The sequence below is a fragment of the Somniosus microcephalus genome, chromosome 5 (assembly GCF_052327205.1).
Source record: "Somniosus microcephalus isolate GS21.2 chromosome 5, FLI_Smic_1.0, whole genome shotgun sequence".
NCBI lineage: Eukaryota > Metazoa > Chordata > Chondrichthyes > Squaliformes > Somniosidae > Somniosus > Somniosus microcephalus.
Genome location: NC_140991.1, coordinates 40,983,779 through 41,007,534, shown reverse-complemented (window position 1 = coordinate 41,007,534; position 23,756 = coordinate 40,983,779). Strand labels below are relative to the sequence as shown.

The following is a 23,756-nucleotide window of genomic DNA, read 5'->3' as shown; positions in this document are numbered from 1 at the left end:
CTACTCCTATTTCCTACGTTCTTATGTTATGTTCTTATACTTCCGGTGAAATTTTTGCACTCCTCAAGACCGGGTTGGGGGTGAGGGGGTGGGGGGGGGTGGTGGCGGCAACACCATCGCAGAACTAACCCTATTTTTCATTCGGGGCATCCAGTGTCCATGTCAGCCACTCACTGTAAAATATAGAATGATCAGATGCAGAGTGAAACTCCCTCTATTCTATAATAAAAACAGAAAATGCTGGAAATACTCAGCAGGTCAGACAGCATCAGAGAAACGTTAACTCTGTTTCTCTCTCCACAGATGCTGCCTGACCTGCTGAGTGTTTCCAGCATTTTCTGTTTTTATTTCAAATTTCCGGCATCCGCAGTATTTTGCTTTAGTCCCTCTATTCTATGTCCAATAACGTGCCTTAGCTCCAAACCAAAAGAGTTTCCTGCTGCATGCAATTAAATTTTATGTTTCTCACTCCCTGTTAATTAGACTGCCAGTTCGTTGCTTCCGTTCCTGCCAGACTGAGTCGGATTTAAATCCAGCTCCCAGAGGACACATGATCATGGAGTAGGTTTGGATGAAGAAGGCCTTTTACCCCATTTAATTTCATCCTCCCAGAATACCATCCCCATTGTCGCTTGGCTCAACATTCTAGTTAGTGATCAGTCAGTGTGTCGAGAAATATATCCTGACATCGGTTCTAAATTTGCCCTTCACCGTCTTCTCGCTCTACCTCCTCATCTTGCTGCCTGGGAATACCCGGGAGCATTGTTTCAGGTTTATTTTATCCGTCCTGTTAAATTGCTGAAAACAGAATGCGCCAATCCCTGGCGCTGTTCCTCCCCCCAGTTGTGGAGCTTCTGAGAATTCTGTTCAAATGTGACTGGCTTCTGGTTTCCTTTAAAAATAATTTTCCGAAAGTAAAAACTTAAGAGGTTTACAACACTGAAGGAGTCCAGTTGGGCCATCTTGTCTGTGCTGGCTCTTTGCTGGAGCATTCCAGAAGTAATCTCACAGCCCTGCTTTCTCCCGATAGCTCTATATCTTCCTCTGCTTCAAAGATGGAAGAGCCTCTGACTTAACTACTGCTTGTGGCAAAGCATTTGACATTCGAACAAATCTGCCTAAAGAAATGTCATAATCACGTTTCCCACCCTCTCCGTGACAATTTAATTTGACGACCCTTGATCACTGCTATCATGGATAGATGTGTTTGCGACGGGTAGATTGGTGAGAACATGGCCAGTTAGGTTACATTGTTGTGTTGGTTCTTTCACCAATTGACACAGGCCAAGTCCAGCTTCTGTACCCTTCAGGAGTCACACAGCCTGGTCAGTAGCGGTACCACAGAGTCATTCTCGGTTGTGGGCTTTGAAGTCCTCCACCCAGAGTATATTCTGTGCCATTGCTTCCCTCAATGCTTCCTTCATGTGGTGTTCAACATGGTGAAGTACTAATTCAGTTAAGGGCGGGGCCAGTAGGTGGTTATCAGCAGGAGGTATCCTTGGCCTTGTTTGACCTGAAGCCATCACGGGGTTCAGAGTCAATGATGAGGACTTCCAAGGCCAACCTAACCAACTGTTTATCACTATACTCTCACCTCTTGTGAGACAGGACATACCCAGGGATGATGATGATGATGGAGGAGTGTGGGATGTTGGCTGATGGATTTGACTCTGTGATCACAGCTACATCTGGCGGTTGCTTGATGAGTGTATGAAATAGCTCTCACAACTTGGGCAGCAGTCTTTCGATGTTAGTGAGGAGGACTTTGGCCTTGGATTAGCTGAGTCTTGACTTGATCCAATGCCTGGGTCATTGCCGAGATGTCCATCTGATATTTCTTTTATTATTCTGTCCTGTAGCAATTGTTCAACTGATTGGCTTACTGGACCACTTCAGAGGGCATTAAGAGTCAACCACACAGTGTTGTATTGGAGTCACTTGTAGTCTAGACCAGGGAAGGGTGGCCAGTTTGTTCTCTGAAGGACATTAATAAACCTGTTGGGTCTTTATGACAGTCTGGCAGCTTTGCTGATCATTTCTCTTGGTGCTAGCTCATAAGTGACCAGATTTATTGAATTCAGTTTAATAACTTGCCATGGTGGAATATGAACTCATGAACACTGGGTTGCCAGTTGTACCATACCCTGTACAGTGCCTAATCTATAGATCAGTTCTGTCCCAAGTTATGTGCTCAAGTCCTGCAGTGAGGCTTGAATCCATGACTCTGATTTAGAAGTGAGTGGGTATCTTCACTATACTTTCATCATTGATAACTAGATATTTTATATGTTTTTATATTATGTGGTAGCCTCTTTTCATATTCCCTTTTAACCCCTTTCATTTTCTATATTTCCCATGATTTGCTTTCACCCTAGTTTTATCATATGTTTCAGTTTAGTTTTAATTTTTCTATTCTTTGATGCAGACCCTTGCAGAATAACACCTTTCACTTCCTCAGGACATCCCAAAGTACTTCTTACTTTTGAAGTGTAATCACCATTGTTTTGTTTTGGGAGAGCAAATGAGATGTTTTGGTGATGTTGGCCAGGATACCAACATAGTTGTCGTGGGATCTACCTGAAAAGGCAGATGGGACCTCGGTTTAATGTCTCATCTGAAAGACCGCATCTTTGACAATTGCAGCCCTCCCTCGGCCTTGAATATGTGCTCAAGTCCCGGAGTATGATTCAAACCCGCAACCTCCTGACTGAGAGACAAGAGTGCGACCAACTGTGCTGAGGAGGCACAGCAAATCTGAGTTGTTGATCTGTGTATAGAGAGGGAACTGTCCCCAGGCCGCTCTTCCACACTTTCCGGCAGCCAGTTCAAATCGGTGATGGCAGAGGCCTGGCAACAAGTTGCCCACTCACCCACCTTGGCTGTGAAACCCAGGAGAGATAAAGCAGTTTAATAAAAAAAACCTGGCTCATAAGCTCCGTATGGCTGCTGGTGCTCCACATATGTCATGGTTTGAGTGATTTCCTTTTGAGTTTGAGGTCAGGCTTTGAGGATATTTCTGTAAATTCATAGTATTTTTGGCGAAACAGAATTGATTTCTTTGTTGACTTTGCATTGAAGGTTTCTAATCAGACTGACCATACAGCTGCTGAACGCCCCTTTGGTCCCACAGTCGGCGTGAACTTCACTGTTACCCCTTACTTTAATAAATAACTCTCAGACTGTCATCATTTTTCCAAAACTGGCTTAAACATAGCCGTGTACTTTAGTTTTGTAGTTATGTAGGACGAGGAGGAGTTTAGTGCATTGCTTAGTAACACCATGGAGTGGTAGAGCGCATATTCATACCCATTATTCCCAAAATAATGCAGTCCTGATCTCGAGCAGATTCTTGTAGAGGCGCCAAGTGGAGTTGAAGCGACAAACTAGAAAACCAGCGAAAGATAATCAACAGCTTAAGAAAAACAGATACAGCCTCAGAAAACTGACAGTCAACAGCCTGGAACGTATACCTATGACATATGAAAACAAATGGTTTCACTGGGTTTGTAACTTAAGCTGTAGATATACCCATCATTCCGTGACTTAAATTGAAGGAGCAAAAGCATAATACGAAAATCTGATGGAGGAAAATCCAAATGTTGAAAGCACAAAATTGGTGATGCATTTCTAGGGGGATCTGCAAGCGCTTACTCCCTTAGAAACCTTGAATTTTTATATTAAAAATAAACCATTTTTGTTAATTTTAAGCACTTTTATGCTTCTTTTAAAAAAAATAATTACATCGCATTTGGAAATTAGTAGACCAACCAGACCATCACTCCTCCCCACCCCCCCCCCGCTTCAGTTCATGCTGCCACTCTTCTGTCCCTCATGCTCCACACACCGGTTAATGATGGTCCTCTCCCTCACAATGCCTTCTCAGTATATGCTTCCACCCTCCTTCCTCTCCCATCCAAAAGCACTGCTTCCAGCTCCTCCTATCGTACTCCCTCCCTCCAAGCACCACTCCCAGCTTCTATTACCCTTCGCTGCCACCCGTTCCCCTTTCTGTTTCTCCTTCATTATCTCCTTCCCTTCTCCGCTGCAGAGACAACTATTTCCCTCCCCTTCATTTGCTTCTTTCCTCTCCCCTTCATTGACCTCAAGTCTCCTCACCCTTGCTTCAGTGCCACTCCTACCTGAGTTCAGCTGTTTTTTTTTATTCGTTCACAGGGTGTGGGCGTCGCTGGCAAGCCAGCATTTATTGCCCATCCCTAATTGCCCTTGAGAAGGTGGTGGTGAGCCGCCGCCTTGAACCGCTGCAGTCCGTGTGGTGAAGGTACTCCCACAGTGCTGTTAGGGAGGGAGTTCCAGGATTTTGACCCAGCGACGATGAAGGAACGGCAATATATTTCCAAGAGGGGAACTTGGAGGTGGTGGTGTTCCCATGCACCTGCTGCCTTTTGTCCTTCTAGGTGGAAGAGGTCGCGGGTTTGGAAGGTGCTGTTGAAGGAGCTTTGGCGAGTTGCTGCAGTGCATCTTGTAGATGGTACACACTGCAGCCATGGTGCGCCGGCGGTGGAGGGAGTGAATGTTTAAGGTGGTGGATGGGGTGCCAATCAAGCGAGCTGCTTTGTCCTGGATGGTGTCGAGCTTCTTGAGTGTTGTTGGAGCTGCACTCATCCAGGCAAGTGGAGAGTATTCCATCACACTCCTTACTTGTGCCTTGTAGATGGTGGAAAGGCTTTAGGGAGTCAGGAGGTGAGACACTTGCTGCAGAATACCCAGCCTCTGACTTGCTCTTGTTGCCACAGTATTTATGTGGCTGGTCCAGTTAAGTTTCTGGTCAATGGTGACCCCCAGGATGTTGATGTGGATGCGATCACAGCCACTGCACACTTAGGTGGAGTGCTCTAGTTATCACAAGCCTTCCTGCAGTGGCTGAATCCCTTCCATTAGCGGCAGGGCTCTGGTAGGCATGACGATGAGGGGAGAGGGGTCTGATCGTCACTGGTTTTTATCAGCATAATCTGACACATGCATCGTGCCCTCAGAAACACTGAAGTCAGCATGAAATGCTAACAGTTGACATGTATAGAGTTGTTTCCCTCCAGGGAAAAGAGTGTGTGCATTGCACTTTTATGCACATTCTTGGAGCTGGTCAAAGGGCATCACTGCCAAAAACATTACACTAGAAAGCCTGCCCACTCTCTGTTGGGGAATAGTGCATGGTGCAGGAGTGTTCTGAGAGTGGGGAGGAGAGAGTGAGAAAAATAGTAAGTTGGAGATCATAGTAATTTCAACCATTGTGCTGTTCCTCTCAGTTTCTTATCTCTGTGATGAAATATTCCATTCACCACTGCCTGTGACTGAGATCGGTTTCAGTGTCATTTCCCTTCCCCCAGACCTCATTGTATTGTGTACTGGAATGTGCTGTATTGTATACTGGAATGTGCTGGAATGTGCTGTGTGTAGGGCTCCGCCCATACCTGGCTCCGTTTGTAAGCTAGCTTCAGTCTGGCCTCAGTCTCCAGAAGGAAGACATCTCTCTCTCTTACGTGTTACTTTCTAAGTTAATAAAAGCCTTGTTTTTGTTCTGCTAACTTCGAGTCTCGGAATTATTGAGGCACATCAATTTTATTAACTTATTTTTCAACACTATGGATCAACTCCTGAAACCCGAACGTTTGGATTTGGATCAACATGCTCCGGACGCATCAGCACGCTTCGGACACTGGTTTGAGTGTATGGAATTCTTCCTGGACAATTCCGCAGCCGTCAAAGACGCTACGGACGCTGCGAGGATGAGACTCGGAATTCTGCGGAATTGGGTAAGCCACCGGGTTTACCCCCTCATCCAAGACGCCGAGACGTACCTGGCCGCCTGCGACATCTTAAAGGCGCATTACCAGCAGCCTACGAATGAGGTGTATGCTAGGCACCTGCTCGCTACCCGCGCACAGCGACCTGGGGAATCGGTGGAGGAGTTCCTAAGCACCCTGAAAATGCTTGGCAAAGACTGCAAGTGCCGAGATGTAAAAGCCGCAGTGTACACTGACGAGCTTGTTCGCGATGCCTTCATCACAGGCCTCAGCTCCACTTACATCCGGCAAAGACTGCTGGAAAAAACGGGGTTGGGCCTGAAACAGGCTGCGGACACCGCGCGATCCCTGGATGTGGCCCAGAGAAACTCGGACGCCTACTCTTCAGCCCGCGCCGTCCACGCCGCCACGTGTGCACCGAGGGCGCCGCCATCTTGGAAGGCATCTTCCCCGCCCGACAGCCCGACACCGGCTGGGCCCCGCTCTCCCCCCAGAAGCCCTACGACAGCCGCGACGCGTCAGGGACCCAACTGCTACTTCTGCGGGCAGCCAAAGCACACCAGAAACCTGTGCCCGGCGAAAGGCACCACCTGCTTTAAGTGCGGTAAGAAGGGGCACTTCGGGAAGGTGTGCAGAGGGAACCCCGCCGGAAAACCAACCGCCGGAAAACCCGCCACCGCCGCGTGTGCGCCGTGGGAGCGGCCATCTTGGACGCCATCTTGCCCGACCTCGTGGGGTCCGCCATCTTGTGAGCAGACAGCGTGGACGCCATCTTGTATCGATCAGGGCCCTATAGTGGCATCGGTCACAGTGGACCAGACCAGGCCGCACCCGCTATCCAGATCAATGGTGGACATCGAGGTAAACGGGTGCCGGGTTAAATGCTTAATTGACAGTGGAAGCACGGAGAGCTTTATCCACCCAGAACTGGCACAACAACTCTCCCTAAAGGTGGTCCCTACTCAGGGTACCATCTCTATGGCTGATAAAACCCAGACATCGACCATTCTGGGTTACTGCACGGTACAATTGTGCGTTAACGGAACTGTATATGATAATTTTAAAGTATTAATCATGAAGAACCTATGTGCGAGCGTGATCTTGGGCCTGGATTTCCAGTGCAACCACCAAAGCATCACGCTCAAGTACGGTGGGTCCCAGCCGCCCCTCACAGTGTGCGGTCTGGCTACCCTGAAGGTAAAGCCGCCTTCGCTATTCGCGAACCTTACCCCTAACTGCCGGCCAATAGCGACCAAAAGCAGGAGGTACAGCTGGGAGGACAGGCGGTTTATCGCGACCGAGGTAGACAGGCTCCTGAAAGAGCGCATTATTGAACGCAGCAACAGCCCGTGGCGCGCCCAAGTGGTAGTGGTAAGGGGTAGCGAGAAGAAACGGATGGTGATCGACTATAGTCAAACGATCAACAGGTACACCCTACTAGACGCCTACCCGCTACCCCGCATATCAGAAATGGTGAACCAAATCGCCCAATACCGGGTGTTCTCCACCATCGACCTCAAGTCAGCGTACCACCAGCTCCCTATCAGACCAGAGGACCGCCCGTACACCGCCTTCGAGGCGAACGGACGCCTCTACCAATTCCTCAGAGTCCCCTTTGGGGTGACGAATGGGGTCTCGGTCTTCCAGAGGGAGATGGATCGCATGGTCGATGACCACCACTTGCAGGCAACCTTCCCCTACCTCGACAACGTCACCATCTGCGGTCACAACCAGCAGGATCACGACTCGAACCTCGAGAGGTTCCTGAAAACCGCACAAAAACTCAACCTCACCTACAACGAGGACAAGTGCGTTTACAACACCACGCGCCTCTGCATACTAGGCAGCGTGGTGGAGAATGGGGAAATCGGGCCAGACCCCGACCGATTGCGCCCCCTACGGGAGCTGCCCCTGCCCAACACTCCCAAAGCCCTGAAAAGGTGCCTGGGGTTATTTTCTTATTATTCCCAATGGGTCCCCAACTACTCCGACAAAGCCCGCCCCCTCTTGAAAGCATCCTCTTTCCCGCTCTCTGCTGAGGCCCACGCCGCCTTCAAAAGCATTAAGCAGGATATTGAGCGGGCCACGCTACAGGCAGTGGACGAGAACACTCCATTTCAAGTGGAAAGTGATGCGTCTGACTTCGCCTTGGCGGCCACCCTCAACCAGGCGGGGCGGCCCGTAGCTTTCTTCTCGAGGACCCTCCAAGGGCCCGAGATCAGACACTCCTCCGTGGAAAAGGAGGCCCAAGCCATCGTGGAGGCAGTGCGCCACTGGCGCCACTACCTAGCCGGCAAACGCTTCACCCTACTTACCGACCAGCGGTCGGTAGCGTTTATGTTCAATAATAAACAGAGGGGGAAGATTAAAAATGATAAGATCCTTTGGTGGCGGATCGAGCTCCCCACCTTCGAGTACGACATCATCTACCGGCCAGGGGCCCTTAACGAATCCCCTGACGCCCTCTCACGAGGGATGTGTGCCAGCGCCACCGGGGATCGGCTACAGACCCTCCACAACGACCTCTGCCACCCAGGGGTCACGCGGCTGTTCCACTTCATAAAGTCCCGTAACTTACCCTACTCGATTGAGGAAGTTCGGTCCCTGACCAGGAACTGCCGCACTTGCGCTGAGTGCAAGCCTCGGTTCTACCGCCCAGATAGAGCCCACTTAATCAAAGCTACACGGCCCTTTGAGCGGCTCAGCTTAGATTTCAAGGGCCCCCTCCCGTCCGTCGACCGCAATGTTTACTTCCTGAACATTGTGGACGAATACTCCCGGTTCCCATTCGCCTTCCCCTGCCCAGACATGACCAGCGCCACGGTCATTAAATGCCTCAACAGCCTGTTCTGCCTGTTCGGTATGCCGAGCTACATCCATACGGATAGGGGGGCGTCCTTCATGAGTGAAGAGCTACGCCAGTACATGCTGTCCAAGGGGATCGCCACGAGCCGTACCACCAGCTGCAACCCCCGGGGTAACGGCCAAGTGGAGCGAGAGAACGGGACAGTATGGAAAGCAGTCACTCTAGCTCTAAGGACCAAGGGCCTCCCTATCTCCCGCTGGCAGGAAGTCCTCTCGGATGTGCTCCATTCGATACGGTCGCTATTGTGTACGGCCACTAATACCACGCCTCATGAACGAATGTTTGTCTTTCCCCGGAAATCCACCTCAGGCGTATCCATGCCGTCATGGCTCTCCACCCCAGGTCCGGTACTCGTGCGAAGGCATGTGAGGGGCCACAAGACGGACCCTCTCGTGGAGCCAGTACACCTACTCCACGCCAACCCCCAATACGCATATGTCCGGCACGCCGACGGAAGGGAGGACACCGTGTCCATAAAAGACGTCGCCCCAGCCGACATCGACAACAACCACGGCAATAGCGGCAACGACGATCACAGCAACTCTTACCCACCCACTACTCTTTCATCACCCCCGGAAGAACACCGACCAACGGCACCCCCACCAACTACCCCTCCAACAACCCTGGCGGCACCCCCGGCAGAGACCCAGGAGGCTACCGGGGACACCCAGCCGACACCCGCGGCACCGCAACAGCCACGTCGGTCGCAGAGGACTATCAAACCCCCGAACAGACTAAATCTATAGAAGGGGTGAATGTGATGAAATATTCCATTCACCACTGCCTGTGACTGAGATCGGTTTCAGTGTCATTTCCCTTCCCCCAGACCTCATTGTATTGTGTACTGGAATGTGCTGTATTGTATACTGGAATGTGCTGGAATGTGCTGTGTGTAGGGCTCCGCCCATACCTGGCTCCGTTTGTAAGCTAGCTTCAGTCTGGCCTCAGTCTCCAGAAGGAAGACATCTCTCTCTCTTACGTGTTACTTTCTAAGTTAATAAAAGCCTTGTTTTTGTTCTGCTAACTTCGAGTCTCGGAATTATTGAGGCACATCAATCTCCAGGGCATGTTTTCTGTTTGCTCTACTGTACCTGAACTGCTGGCTTTATTAGTCTCTTTACTTTCCCTCAACACCAACATCCTATTGCCTTCATTTCCAGATCATCTTTGTGAGCATAGTTTCTGTTCATTGCTTTTACTCCCCATTCTGCCCTTTCCAAAGTATGGTCCGCACTCCTGCTCCTTGGTAGAGTGGTTTCAGTGATAGTGGTTAGGACAACCTTTTGTGTCTGTTTCTGAAATTAGATCGACCTTGTTCATGTTTTTGAAAACAGTGGGGGAAAAGGGGAACTGTATACAGCAGGACAAAAGGACACAAGTTGAAATGGGTAAAAATGGCAAATTCCGGGCTGATAACAGTAACTTAGAGAACAAATGACGAGTTAGGAAACATGTCCGAAAGAATGGTGGAAAAGAATTTAATGCAGATTTTAAAGGCAGGGAGAGAATTAGCAAGGCGGAGACATTTAGAAAGAGTGTTCTAAGGTGGGTAAAGTCTGTGTCACTGATGGAGGAGCAGCAGGAGAGGATTGCACAGAAAGCCAGAGGGCATGGGATACGATGCAAGGCCTGGAACACGCTTGGGAAGTAGGGCTGGAGGTGGGCAATGCTGCATAGGTGAAGAGATTTGAAGACAAGGACGGGGATATTTTGAATTTAGTGCTTTGGGACAGAGAGCCAATGGAAATTGGCAAGGATGGGGCTTTGGGTGAACGAGAGTTTGTGCAGGGCAGTTTGTGAGGTGGTAGAGAATTGGACGAGTTGGAGCTTGTGTATGGCTGAGCTTGGTAGACTGGTGAGGAAGGCACTGGGGAAGTCAAGTCTTAGGTTAATGAAAGCATGGATAAGGATTTTAGCACTGGTAGAATGAAGTAGGTTAGGAAGTAGGCAATGTTCCACAGGTGGAGGTAGATGGTCCTGTTGATAGAATATGAGGATTGAAGAAGGACACGGATCAAACAGGGCACTGAAGTTACGCATCATCTAATGAGCGCTGGGGAGGGAGATAGAGTTGGGACAAGGGTATGGAACTTTTGGCAGGAGCTGAGTAAGATGCATTACAGAGGTGCACTGTCGGAGGTGCCGTTTTTCAGATGAGACGTTAAACCGAGGCCCCGTCTGCTCTCTCAGGCGGACGTAAAAGATCCCACGGCACTATTTCGATGAAGAGCAGGGGAGTTATCCCTGGTGTTCTGGCCAATATTTATCCCTCAACCAACATAACAAAAACAGATTATCGGGTCATTATCACATTGCTGTTTGTGGGAGCTTGCTGTGTGCAAATTGGCTGCCGCGTTTCCTACATTACAACAGTGACTACACTTCAAAAAGTACTTCATTGGCTGTAAAGCGCTTTGGGACGTCCTGAAGTCATGAAAGGCGCTATATAAATGAAAGTCTTTCTTTCTATTTGATTTCCAAGTGTTCAATTGGAGAAATTTCTGACTTGAGATTATGATGCCAGAAAAGAGATCAATGTAGAATGAACACCCGGGTGGACTAGTGGAGACAAATATCCTGGAATGTTAAGAAACAAGATACGGAGGGGAAGGTGGGTGAATTAGTTCTTTCTGGATGGATGAACTAAGATAAATAGCTTTCCTGCCCCTGCATAACATCCCTCACCACATTACAAAAAAGGGATTCATTCTTTGCAAAGCGCTCTGAGATTTTTCTGAGAGATGTGATTAGATATATAACTGTAAACCTTTTTCCTTGTATCTGCCTTTTAATCTTGTAACGCGTTCTGAGTGGAGGTACGCTGCCAGTTACTGGAGGAGAAGTGGCTCCCCTCCAACCCAAAAAGCACAGCCGGTCAGGAAATAGAAACATAGAAACATAGAAGATAGGAGCAGGAGTAGGCCATTCGGCCCCTCGAGCCTGCTCCGCCATTCAATGCGATCATGGCTGATCATCCAAATTCAGTACCCTGTCCCTGCTTTCTCCCCACATCCCTTGATCCCCTTAGCCTTAAGAAATATATCAAACTCCTTCTTGAATGTATTTAATGAATTGGCCTCAACTGTCTTCTGTGGTAGAGAATTCCACAGGTTCACCACTCTCTGGGTGAAGAAATTCCTCCTCATCTCAGTCCTAAATGGCTTACCCCTTATCCTTAGACTGTGACCCCTGGTTCTGGACTCTCCTGCCATCAGTAACATCCTTCCTGCATCTAGTCTGTCTAGTCCTGTTAGAATTTTATAAGTTTCAAGGAGATCCCCTCTCATTCTTCTAAACTCTAGCGAATATAAGCCCAATCGACCCAATCTCTCTTCATACGTCATTCCTGCCATCCCAGGTATCAGTCTGGTGAGTCTTCGTTACACTCCCTCCATGGCAAGAACATCCTTCCTCAGATAAGGCGACCAAAACTGCACACAATAGTCAAGGTGTGGTCTCACCAAGGCCCTGTACAACTGCAGCAAGACATCCTTGCTCCTGTACTCGAATCCTCTCACTATAAAGGCCAACATACCATTTGCCTTCTTAACCGCCTGCTGCACCTGCACGCTTATCTTCAGCGACTGGTGCACAAGGACACCCAGGTCTCGTTGCACTTCCCCTTTTCCCAATCTATTGCCGTTCAGATAATAATCTGCCTTCCTGTTTTTGCCACCAAAGTGGATAACCTCGCATGTTTTAGTGTTAAGAACATCATCTGACCTGTTGTACATTTAGATTGAAAAATAATTTCTGAGGGACTAAGTGGTAAATTATCCTTTTACCCCTTGGATCTATGTCCAGCTCCAGCCTTGGCTGATGGGTTGAAAGCCTCCTTACTCTGCTGGATGCGGTGGGAGTTGGGAGGGGTGGGGTGGGGTTGGGGGGATGGTGGTCTTGTGCTGATTGAGTTTAGGCAGTCTTGGCCATTAGGTCTTAAATATTTTAATATTAGAAGCACCTCCCAAAACAGCAGATGCATTGCTGCATGTTGAAGATGTAAAACCCTTCTAGTTTAAAAAGGAAAGAAGTATAAACAATCGCAGATAATATGCAGAAAGAGAGAAGTTTTGGAAAATGGGTCCATTGACATTATACGGTGGTATTGGAAGTTGGAATGTGCAGGACCAGAAAAGATCATCTAGCCCCAGAGTTCAAAAACATAAAACACAGTTCATGACCTATATCGTTCAATTCATGACCTCGTCAAATGTCTGTCCAACTCCCACTTAAAATTACTGATGTTATTCACACGCTGTCTCTGCACAATAAGTGCGGAGGGGAGAAAATTGGAAAAAGAAAATGTGAGCTCTATAGAATAATCATAGGGGCTAAATTTGGTTGATTTGCACCTAAGAGGGCGCTAACAGGGCACAAATCAACTAATGCCGAGGTGCAGCACTGCTAACGCCTCCTGCGAAGTTCAGCGGGAGGTTAGCGGTGGCGTTAACCGTTAGCGGCGCTGCGCTGCCTGCGATGACGCCATCGCCCAGCGCAGTGCCCCGTTCGCGCCACGGCTGTAATATTGGGTGGTGCCCCCCGACATACCGCCGGATGCTATGTCCGTTGGGGTCAGGGGGGCCTACCTGCAGCGGCATTAGTTAAAGGGGAGGTGGCAGGCGGCCATTTTTGTTGCTGGCCGCCTGCCAGCACCTGCCCCCGTTGCTGTCCCCGGCCCCGTGAAGCCCCCCTGCGGGGTGCTGGCTGCTCTCCGTGAGCCCGGCACTCCTCTTGAGTTTGCCGGCACTCCCGATCCCTGGTGGCCTAGCTGGGCACCGGGACGCGCTGCGCCAGCCCCCTCCCCTTTAATAAGGGGAGGAAGGCCTGCAGTAGCGCCGCGATATTGGCTCGCAGCACCCCAAGAGGGATGCGGGGCGCTTCCAGTAGCGCTCCTCCTTTCTCTCAGGGTGCTACCTGGGAAAATCGGCCACGGGGGCTGGCGAAGGTAGCGCCACAAAGGGGGCGCTACCCAATTTTTACCCCATAGAATCATAGAATGGTTACAGCACGGAAAAAGGCCACTCGGCCCATCATGCCTGTGCCGACTCTCAGCTAGTCCCACTCCCCCGCCCTTTCCCCATAGCTTTGCAAAATTTTTTCCTTCAGATATTTATCCAACTCCCTTTTGAAAGCCGTGATTGCGTCTGCCTCCACCACCCTTTCAGGCAGTGCATTCCAGATCTTAACCACTCGCTGCGTAAATTTTTTTTTTCTTACGTCGCCTTTGGTTCTTTTGCCAATCACCTTAAATCTGTGTCCTCTGGTTCTCGACCCTTCCACCAATGGGAACTGTTTCTTTCTATCTACTCTGTCCAGACCCCTCATGATTTTGAACACCTCTATCAAATATCCTCTCAACCTCCTCTGCTCCAAGGAGAACAACCCCAGCTTCTCCATTCTATCATTGTAACTGAAGTCCAGCATTCCTGGAATCATTCTTGTAAATCTTTTCTGCACCCTTCACACCCTTCCTAAAGTGTGGTGCCCAGAATTGGACACAGTACTCCAGTTGGGGCCGAACCAGTGTTTTATATGGGTTCATCATCATTTCCACACTTTTGTACTCTATGGGCTGGATTTTGATTCTGGAGGCGTGTAGGAGGCGGGACTACAACTTTCGGCGTTGTAGTCCCGCCTCCATTGAGTTGTGGCCAACCCACGCGATTTTCACTTGATTGACCTTGTTGAGCCCACCCAGCGGGCTCAGCAGGCCAGTTAAGGGCCACCTGGCAACAGGTGACGTCACAGATTGAAATTTCATCTGTCAAGACCTTTTGACAGATGAAATATCAGCGTTTGACATCTCTTTGAAGCTGTCAAACACTGACAATCTGTACTCCAAGTTAATTCCTTTCTCTCAGGCTGATTTAGAGATCTCTCCAGAACAGAAAGCTGAATGTTGCAACTTTTGACAGCTCGCGGCCATTCTGCTTTCTGTGCCGGTGAGATGAGGGACTCCCGAGACCTGAAGGAAGGAAGGCTGTAAAGGTAAGTAAAACTTCTTTAAACACTTTACACACACCAAACACACTTACCTTTGCACTCATGCACCCATCACTCACCTGAACACCGGACATCTCAAACCCTCCAAGTCCTTCAGACCGACGGCCCGCCTCGCTAACTTGGTGTGGTTTGGAGCCGTCGGGAATCCCACACTTCAGCAATAAAAATAGGGATTAGGCCAAAAACTGCCTGTTAACAGGCACTTAATTGGCACTAATCCCCTTCCTGCCTCAGGGAGGCGGCTCCCAGCACAGGTCGGGTACCTGTCTCCTTTGAAACTGGCATGGAGGCAGGTTGGGGGCGGGATGGATTCGTGCCCCCTGATTTCGAGATTTTAACCCCCCCACACGCCTCCAATCCCACCTCCACGACCCAATGAAAATCCTGCCCTATACCTCTACTTATGAAGCCCAGGATCCCATAAGCCTTTTTAACTGCTTTCTCTACCTGCCCTGCCACCTTCAATGATTTGTGCACACCTACCCCCAGTTCCCTCTGTTCTTGCACCCCCTTTAGGATTGTACCATTTAGTTTATATGTCCTCTCCTCATTCTTTCCACCAAGATGTATCACTTCACACTTTTCTGCGTGTCCGCCCATTTCACCAGCTTCTCCCTGATATCACTCTCCTCCTCACTGTTCACTATACTTCCAAGTTTTGTGTTATCTGCCAATTTTTAAATTGTGCCATGGACATCCACGTCCAAGTCATTAATATATATCAAGAAAAGCAGTGGTCCTAGAGCCGACCCCTGGGGAACACCACTGTACACCTTCCTCCAGTCCGAAAAACAACCGTTCACCACGACTCTCTGTTTCCTGTCACTTAGCCAATTTTGTATCCATGCTGCCACTGTCCCTTTTATTGTATGGGCTTCAACTTTGCTGGCAAGCCTATTATGTGGCACTTTGTCGAATGCCTTTTGGAAACCCATGTACACTACGTCAACCGCATTACCCTCATCAACCCTCTCTGTTACCTCATCAAAATACTCAATCAAGTTGATTAAACACAATTTGCCTTTAACAAATCCGTGCTGGCTTTCCTTAACTAATCCACACCTATCCAAGTGACTATTAATTTTGTCCCTGATTACTGTTTCTAAAAGCTTCCCCACTACTGAGGTCAAACTGACTGGCCTGTAGTTGCTGGGTTTATCTTTACACCCTTTTTTGAACAATGGTGTAACATTTGCAATTCTCCAGTCCTCTGGCACCCCCGTATCCAAGGAGGATTGGAATATTATGGCCAGTACCTCCGCGATTTCCACCCTCAATTCCCTCAGCATCCTAGGATGCATCCCACCCACTTATGGTGTTTCTAAAAGCTTCCCCACTACCGAGGTTAAAAATGCAATAAAAAGCATTCTTCAGTCAAGCACAGTTTTAATGGATATATGCCAGAAATGATAGTTCACAAAATGTGTGTTTCCGAAGTTATTTGGTGACTAGTCTGTCTGTAGTTACTGAATTTAATTGTATTTGTAATGGATTTACTTCTGTTCTCTTGCAGGCTGCTTGTTTGAAGCTGATGTGTGCAAACCCTATGAGATTTGTGTAAACGGTGAGTAATTTCTACGCCTCACGAGGTTGTTTGTACTTGCGGATGCCAGACTGCTGCTGTTAAACTGATGAGTTTCCGTGATAATTGCCAGCCACAGATTGCTCTTTGTTTACCCACTCAACCTATTGTTGCAGCTTTCACGGTGACCTGTATAGTTTCAGTGGTATGTTAGAAGCAAGCCTCTGACTCTTCAATGGCTCGGTGAGCATAGCCACTGAGCAATCGAGCCATATAGACCAGGGAGATCCCAGGTTTGATTCCTGGTCTGTCATAAGTTAGCTAAACTCTGCAAGGTTTGGTGGTTTTGGCAAGACAATTGACCTCGGCAACCCTAAGTTGCGTAGGTGAAAACCAGCCTGGGTTTCTGTTCCTGTATGCTATCTAGTGCCACCTGTTGAAAGCAGATGTGTTGGTTGAAGAGTGGTGAACAGGTTAGGGCTGAGCTCTAATGGTGTCCATGTTGAAATGCCTGCCAACACTTGCTGTCCATCTCGTGTATGGATAATGGTGAGTTGGACGAGATACCAGAGTGTCCATGGAACTGTAAGTTAATTCTGCGACCCAGTGCTTGAAGGAGCCCATCTCAAAAAATTGTGGGCGTGCAGCAGAGTCTGTGATTATCTATTCATTAACTTTGAGTCGAAGTACAGTATTGGAGTTGTTACGGCACTGAACTAGCTACCCAGTTGGGAGTAAAAATTCCACCATGGCAGTTGTGAAATTGAATTCAATCAATCTGGTAATTCATGGGCTAGTAACAGGAAAAATGATAATCAAAGCTGCTGCACTGTTGTAAAAGCAAACTGATTTACTAATGTCTTACCTGGTCGAGCCTACACGTGACTTCAGTCCGATAATCGGTGGTTGACTCTTCATGTCCTCTGAAGTGGCTTAGCAAGCCACCCAGTTACAGAAATATCGTTATACAACAGAATCAGAAGAGACATTTTGGACTAACCTATCAGCAATGACCCAGCCATCAGATCATAGAAACATAGAAGATAGGAGCAGGAGTAGGCCATTCGGCCCCTCGAGCCTGCTCCGCCATTTAATGAGATCATGACTGATCATCCAAATTCAGTACCCTGTCCCTGCCTTCTCTCCATATCCCTTGATCCCCTTAGCCTTAAGAAATATATCTAACTCCTTCTTGAGTATATTTGATGAATTGGCCTCAACTGCCTTCTGTGGTAGAGAATTCCACAGGTTCACCACTCTCTGGGTGAAGAGATTCCTCCTCATCTCTGTCCTAAATTGCCTACCCCTTATCCTTAGACTGTGACCCCTGGTTCCGGACTCCGCCGCCATCTGGAACATCCTTCCTGCATCTAGTCTGTCTAGTCCTGTTAGAATTTTATAAGTTTCAATGAGATCCCCTCTCATTCTTCTAAACTCCAGCGAATATAAGCCTAATCGACCCAATCTCTCCTCACACGTCATTCCTGCCGTCCCAGGTATCAGTCTGGTGAATCTTCGCTGCACTCCCTCCATGGCAAGAACATCCTTCCTCAGATAAGGCGACCATATACTCAAGGTGTGGTCTCACCAAGGCCCTGTACAACTGCAGCAAGACACCCTTGCTCCTGTACTCGAACCCTCTCGCTATGAAGGCCAACATACCATTTGCCTTCTTAACCGCCTGCTGTACCTGCATGCTTACCTTCAGCGACTGGTGCACAAGGACACTCAGGTCTCGTTGCACTTCCCCTTCTCCCACTCTATTGCCGTTCAGATAATAATCTGCCTTCCTGTTTTTGCCACCAAAGTGGATAAGCTCGCATTTATACACATCCCCTCCTTATCCACATTATACTGCATCTGCCATGCATCTGCCCAATCACTCAACCTGTCCAAATCATGCTGGAGTTTCTCTGCATCCTCCTCACAGCACACATGCCCACCCAGCTTTGTGTCATCTGCAAACTTGGAAATATTACATCTAGTTCCCTCGTCTAGATCATTAATATATATTGTGAATAGCTGGGATCCTAGCACCGATCCCTGCGGTACCCCACTAGTCACTGCCTGCCACTTGGAAAAAGACCCGTTTATTCCAACTCTTTGCTTCCTGTCTGCCAACCAGTTCTCTATCCAAGTCAGTACCTTACCCCCAATTCCATGTGCTTTAACTTTGCAAGCTAATCTCTTATGCGGGACCTTATCGAAAGCCTTCTGAAAGTCCAAATACACCACATGGACTGGTTCGCCCTTATCTATTCTACCAGTTACATCCTCAAAAAATTCCAGTAGATTAGTCAAGCACGATTTACCTTTTGTAAATGCATGTTGACTTTGTCCGATCCTGTCACTGTTTTCCAAGTGCTCTGCTATTACATCTTTTATAATGGACTCTAGCATTTTCCCCACTACCGATGTCAGGCTTACCGGTCTATAATTCCCCGTTTTCTCTCTCTCTCTACCACCTTTTTTAAATAGTGGGGTAACATTAGCTACCCTCCAATCCATGGGAACTGTTCCAGAGTCTATAGAATTTTGGAAGATGACCAGCAACGCATCTACTATTTCTTGGGCCACTTCCTTAAGTACCCTAGGATGTAGATTATCAGGCCCTGGGAATTTACCGGCCTTCAATCCCGTCAATTTTCCTAACACCATTTCCCTACAAATACTGATTTCATTCAGTTCCTCCCTCTCATTAGACCCTATGTTCCCCGACATCTCTGGAAGGTTATTTGTGTCCTCCTTTGTGAAGACAGAACCAAAGTATGTATTTAATTGGTCGGCCATTTCTTTGTTCCCCTGATTCTGACTGCAAGGGACCTATGCTTGACTTCACCAATCTTTTTCTCTTCGCATATCTATAGAAGCTTTTACAGTCAGTTTTTAATGTTCTCTGCAAGCTTACTCTCTCAATCTATTTTCCCCCTCTTAATTAATCCTTTTGCCCTCCTTTGCTGAATCCTAAACTGCTCCCAATCCTCAGGTTTGCTGCTTTTTCTGGCCAATTTATATGTCCTCTCCTTGGATCTTATGCTATCCCTAATTTCCCTTGTTAGCCACGGTTGAGTCACCTTTTTTGTTTTATTTTTATGCCAGTCAGGGATGAACAAATTCTGTAATTCATCCATGCGGCCTTTGAATGTTTGCCATTGCCTATCCACCGTCAACCCTTTGAGTGACATTCCCCAATCAATCCTACCCAACTCGCGCCTCATACCATCGTAGTTTCCTTGATTTAAATTCAGGACCCTAGTCTCTGAGTCAACTACCTCACTCTCCATCTTAATGAAGAATTACATAAGAACATAACATAAGAAGTAGGAGCAGGAGTAGGCCATACGGCCCCTCGAGCCTGCTCCGCCATTCAATAGGATCATGGCTGATCCGAACCTAGACTCACGTCCACTTCCCTGCCCGCTCCCCGTAACCCCTAATTCCCTTATCTGCTAGGAAACTGTCTATCTCCGTTTTAAATTTATTTAATGTCGCGGCTTCCACAGCTCTCTGAGGTAACAAATTCCATAGATTTACTACCATCTGAGTGAAGAAGTTTCTCCTCATCTCAGTTTTGAAAGGGCAGCCCCTTATTCTAAGATTATGCCCCCTAGTTCTAGTCTCACCCATCAGTGGAAACATCCTCACCGCATCCACCCGATCAAGCCCCCTCACAATCTTATATGTTTCGATAAGATCACCTCTCATTCTTCTGAATTCCAATGAGTAGAGGCCCAACCTACTCAACCTTTCCTCATAAGTCAACCCCCTCATCTCCGGAATCAACCGAGTGAACCTCCTCTGAACTGCCTCGAGAGCAAGTATATCCTTTCTTAAATATGGAAACCAAAACTGTACGCAGTATTCCAGGTGTGGCCTCACCAGTAACCTGTATAACTGCAGCAAGACTTAACTGCTTTTATACTCCAACCCCCTTGCAATAAAAGCCAAGATTCCATTGGCCTTCCTGATCACCCAGATCCCTTTGTACTGTAGCACTTTTGCAGTTTCTTTCCATTTAGATAATAACTTGCTCTTTGATTTTTTCTGCCAAAGTGCTATCATATTATGATCGCTCCTCCCCAAGGGGCCTTGCACAACAAGATTGCTAATCAATCCTTTCTCATTACATAATACCCAGTCTAAGATGGCCTGATCTTCAGTTTGTTCCTCGACATATTGGTCCAGGAAACCATCCCGTATACACTCTGGGAGTTCCTTCTGCACAGAATTGTTCCTAATTTGGTTAGCCCAATCTATATGTAGATTAAAGTCACCCATGATAATTGCTGTGCCCTTATTGCACGCGTCTCTAATTTCCTGTTTAATGCCATCCCCAACCTCAGCATTACTGTTTGGGGGTCTGTATAGAACTCCCACTAACGTTTTCTGCCCCTTGGTATTTCTCAGCTGTACCCATACAGATTCCACATCATCAGAGCTAATATCCTTCCTTACTATTGTGTTAATCTCTTTAACCAGCAATGCTACCCCACCTCCTTTTCCTTTTTGCCTGAATTTCCTGACTATTGAATACCCCTGGATTTTGAATTCCCAGCCTTGGTCACCCTGGAGCCATGTCTCTGTAATCACAATTATTACATATCCGTTTACATCTATTTGTGCAAATAATTTATCCACCTTATTATGAATGCTCCTCGCATTAAGACACAAAGCCTTCCGGCTTGTTTTTTTTTAACACTCTTAGTCCTTTTAGAATTATTATTTACTGTGGCCTTGTTTGCTTTACACCCTTGATTTCACTGCCTTCCACTTTTGCTTTTCTCCTTCCTGTCTTTTGCTTCTATCCTTGCTTCCCTTTCCTCTGCCTCCCTGTACAGGTTCCCAACCCCCTGCCATTTTAGTTTAAACCCTCCCCAACAGCACCAGCAAACACTCCCTGTAGAACATCGGTCCCGGTCCTGCCCAGGTGCAAACCGTCCAGTTTGTACTGGTCCCACCTCCCCCAGAACCGGTTCCAATGTTCCAGGAATTTGAATCCCTCCCCCTTGCACCATTCCTTCTATTTCTACTCTGACTAGCACGTGGCACTGGTAGCAATCCTGAGATTACTACCTTTGAGGTCCTATTTTTTAATTTACCTCCTAACTCCCTATATTCAGCTTTTAGGACCTCATCCCGTTTTTTACCTATATCGTTGGTACCTATATGCACCACGACAGCTGGCTGTTCACCCTCCCCCTCCAGAATGCCCTGCAGCCGCTCTGAGACATCCTTGACCCTTGCACCAGGGAGGCAACATACCATCCTGGAGCCTCGTTTGCGGCCACAGAAACACCTATCTTATCACCTTACAATAGAATCCCCTATCACTATCGCTCTCCCGCTCTTTTTCCTCCTGTCCTGTGCAGCAGAACCACTCATGGTGCCAGGAATTTGGCTACTGCTGCCTTCCCCCGATAAGCCATCTCCCCCAACAATATCCAAAGCTCTTTGAGAGGGGGATGGCCACAGGGAACCCCTGCACTACCTGCCTGCGCCTACTACTCTGCCTGGCGGTCACCCATTCCCTTCCTGCCTGTGCAGTCTTTACCTGCAGTGTGACCAACTCCCTGAACATGCTATCCACGATGTCCTCAGCATCGCAAATGCTCCAGTATGTATGCATTCGCAGCTCCAGTGCTGCAATGCGGTCTGCCAGTAGCTGCAGCTGGATACACTTCCCGCACACATGGCCATCAGGGACACTGGAAGTGTCTCTGATTTCCCACATAGTGCAGGAGGAGCATGCCACGGGGCCGAGCTGTGCTATCATGACTTACCCTTTAATTAATTCAAATTAAATTAAATCAAATCCATACCACCAATTACACTACAATTAAATTATATACTCAAGGGCCCTTGTTTACTAGCACTCCCCGCTACACAACAGAGACCTTAGAAACTATAAACCACAAAAATTAAGTTTGGAAAAAAGCAAGAAAGAGAGCAATACTCACCAACCAATCACTTACCTGCTTTCCGGTGATGTCACACTTCGATTACTTTTTACTTCTTTATGCTCACTGGTCCGTTGTAGCCCCGGCTCACCTTTGAAATCTCCCGTGGTTTGGCGCTCTCCAGCCGCTCTCGCTCACCTTTGAAATCTCCCGTGGTTTGGCGCTCTCCAGCCGCTCTCGCTCACCTTTTAAATCTCCCGTGGTTTTGGCGCTCTCCAGCCGCTCTCGCTCACCTTTGAAATCTCCCGAGGTTTGGCGCTCTCCAGCCGCTCTCGCTCACCTTTGAAATCTCCCGAGGTTTGGCGCTCTCCAGTCGCTCTCACTCACCTTTGAAATCTCCTGAGATTTGGCGCTCTCCAGCCACTCTCGCTTACCTTAGGACAAGACTCTCTCGATCAGGACAAGACTCAGGTAATCTCATTTTAGTGAATTCTGCAAGCCCTCCACACTAACATCTGAGGATTGATGCCTAAGTTGGGAGAGCTGCCCTACAAAGTAGTCAAGCAACAGCCTGAGATAGTTGTGCTCAGACTTCTCAATCATCATCCCTGGGTATATCCTGTACTATCAAAGGCGGGGCCATAATGGTCTACAGCCCTGGAAGTCCTCAACATTGATTCCAAACCCCATGAGATCTCATGACTTCAAGCCCAGTAAGGCTGTGGAATTTTCCTGCTGATAACCATTTACTGAGCTCCCCATTACTCCCTCAAATCAATACTCCTCCGTGTTGAGCACCACATAGACGAAGCACCGAGGGAAGCAAGGACACAGAATGTACCCTGGGTGGAGGACTTCAATGTGCATGGTAATACCACCACTGACCGAGCTAGCCGACTGAAGGACTTAGTTGGAGACCGGGCCTACGTCAGGTGGTGAGGGAGGGAGCAACTTACTTGATCTTGAACCTCACCTACTTTGCCCATGATAGCATTGGTAGGAATGACTATTACACAGTTCTTGTGAAGGCAGAATCTCGTCTTCATGTTGTGTAATGTAGCACTATCACCATGCCAAGTGGACAAACCAAGGACAGATCTAGCTGCTCAGAACTGGGCATCCATGAGGTGCCGCTGCCTATAAGCAGCAGCAGAATTGTATGCCAGCACAACCTGTAACCCCCTGACCTGACACATCTCTTACTCCTCCATTAAGCTGGGAGACCAATTTAGTTCAATGAGTAATAGAGAAGGGTGTGCCAGGGCCAAGACTAGGCATTCCTTAGAATGAGACGCTGACCTAGTGAAGCTACAACATAGGGCTGCCTGCACGCTAAACACCAAAATCAGCAGGCTATAGACAGATCTTAACTACTCGCTGCGGTGGTCCCACAACTAATGGAGCAGAGCAAAGCTCTGTAGCCCTACCACATCCAGCCATGGCTGGTAGTAGGCAACTAACAGGGAAAGGAGGATCATGAACATCCCATACTCAACTATGATAGAACCCAGCAAATGAAGGCATGAGACAAGGCTCAAGTGTAAGCTCCAAGAACTTTTCTACCATCTATATTACTCACGTCAGAAACGTTATGGAATACTTTCAGTTGCCAGATGGGTGCGGCTGCAACAACACTCAAGAAATTTGACAGCTTCCAGAACAGAGCAGTCCACTTGATGGGCACTAGAATCATAGAATAGTTACAG

At 48.0% G+C, this 23,756-nt stretch overlaps 1 protein-coding gene across 2 annotated transcripts in view; it reads left to right on the top strand.

The window, feature by feature from the left end:
• ptprn2 (protein tyrosine phosphatase receptor type N2) overlaps positions 1-23,756 on the top strand; it is a 1,093,281-nt gene that overhangs the window by 103,193 nt on the left and 966,332 nt on the right. For both annotated transcript variants that reach the window (XM_085987555.1, XM_085987557.1), the window contains exon 2: positions 16,145-16,195. In XM_085987555.1, the coding sequence (XP_085843681.1) occupies positions 16,145-16,195 (51 nt within the window). The remainder of the gene's footprint in view (positions 1-16,144; positions 16,196-23,756) is intronic.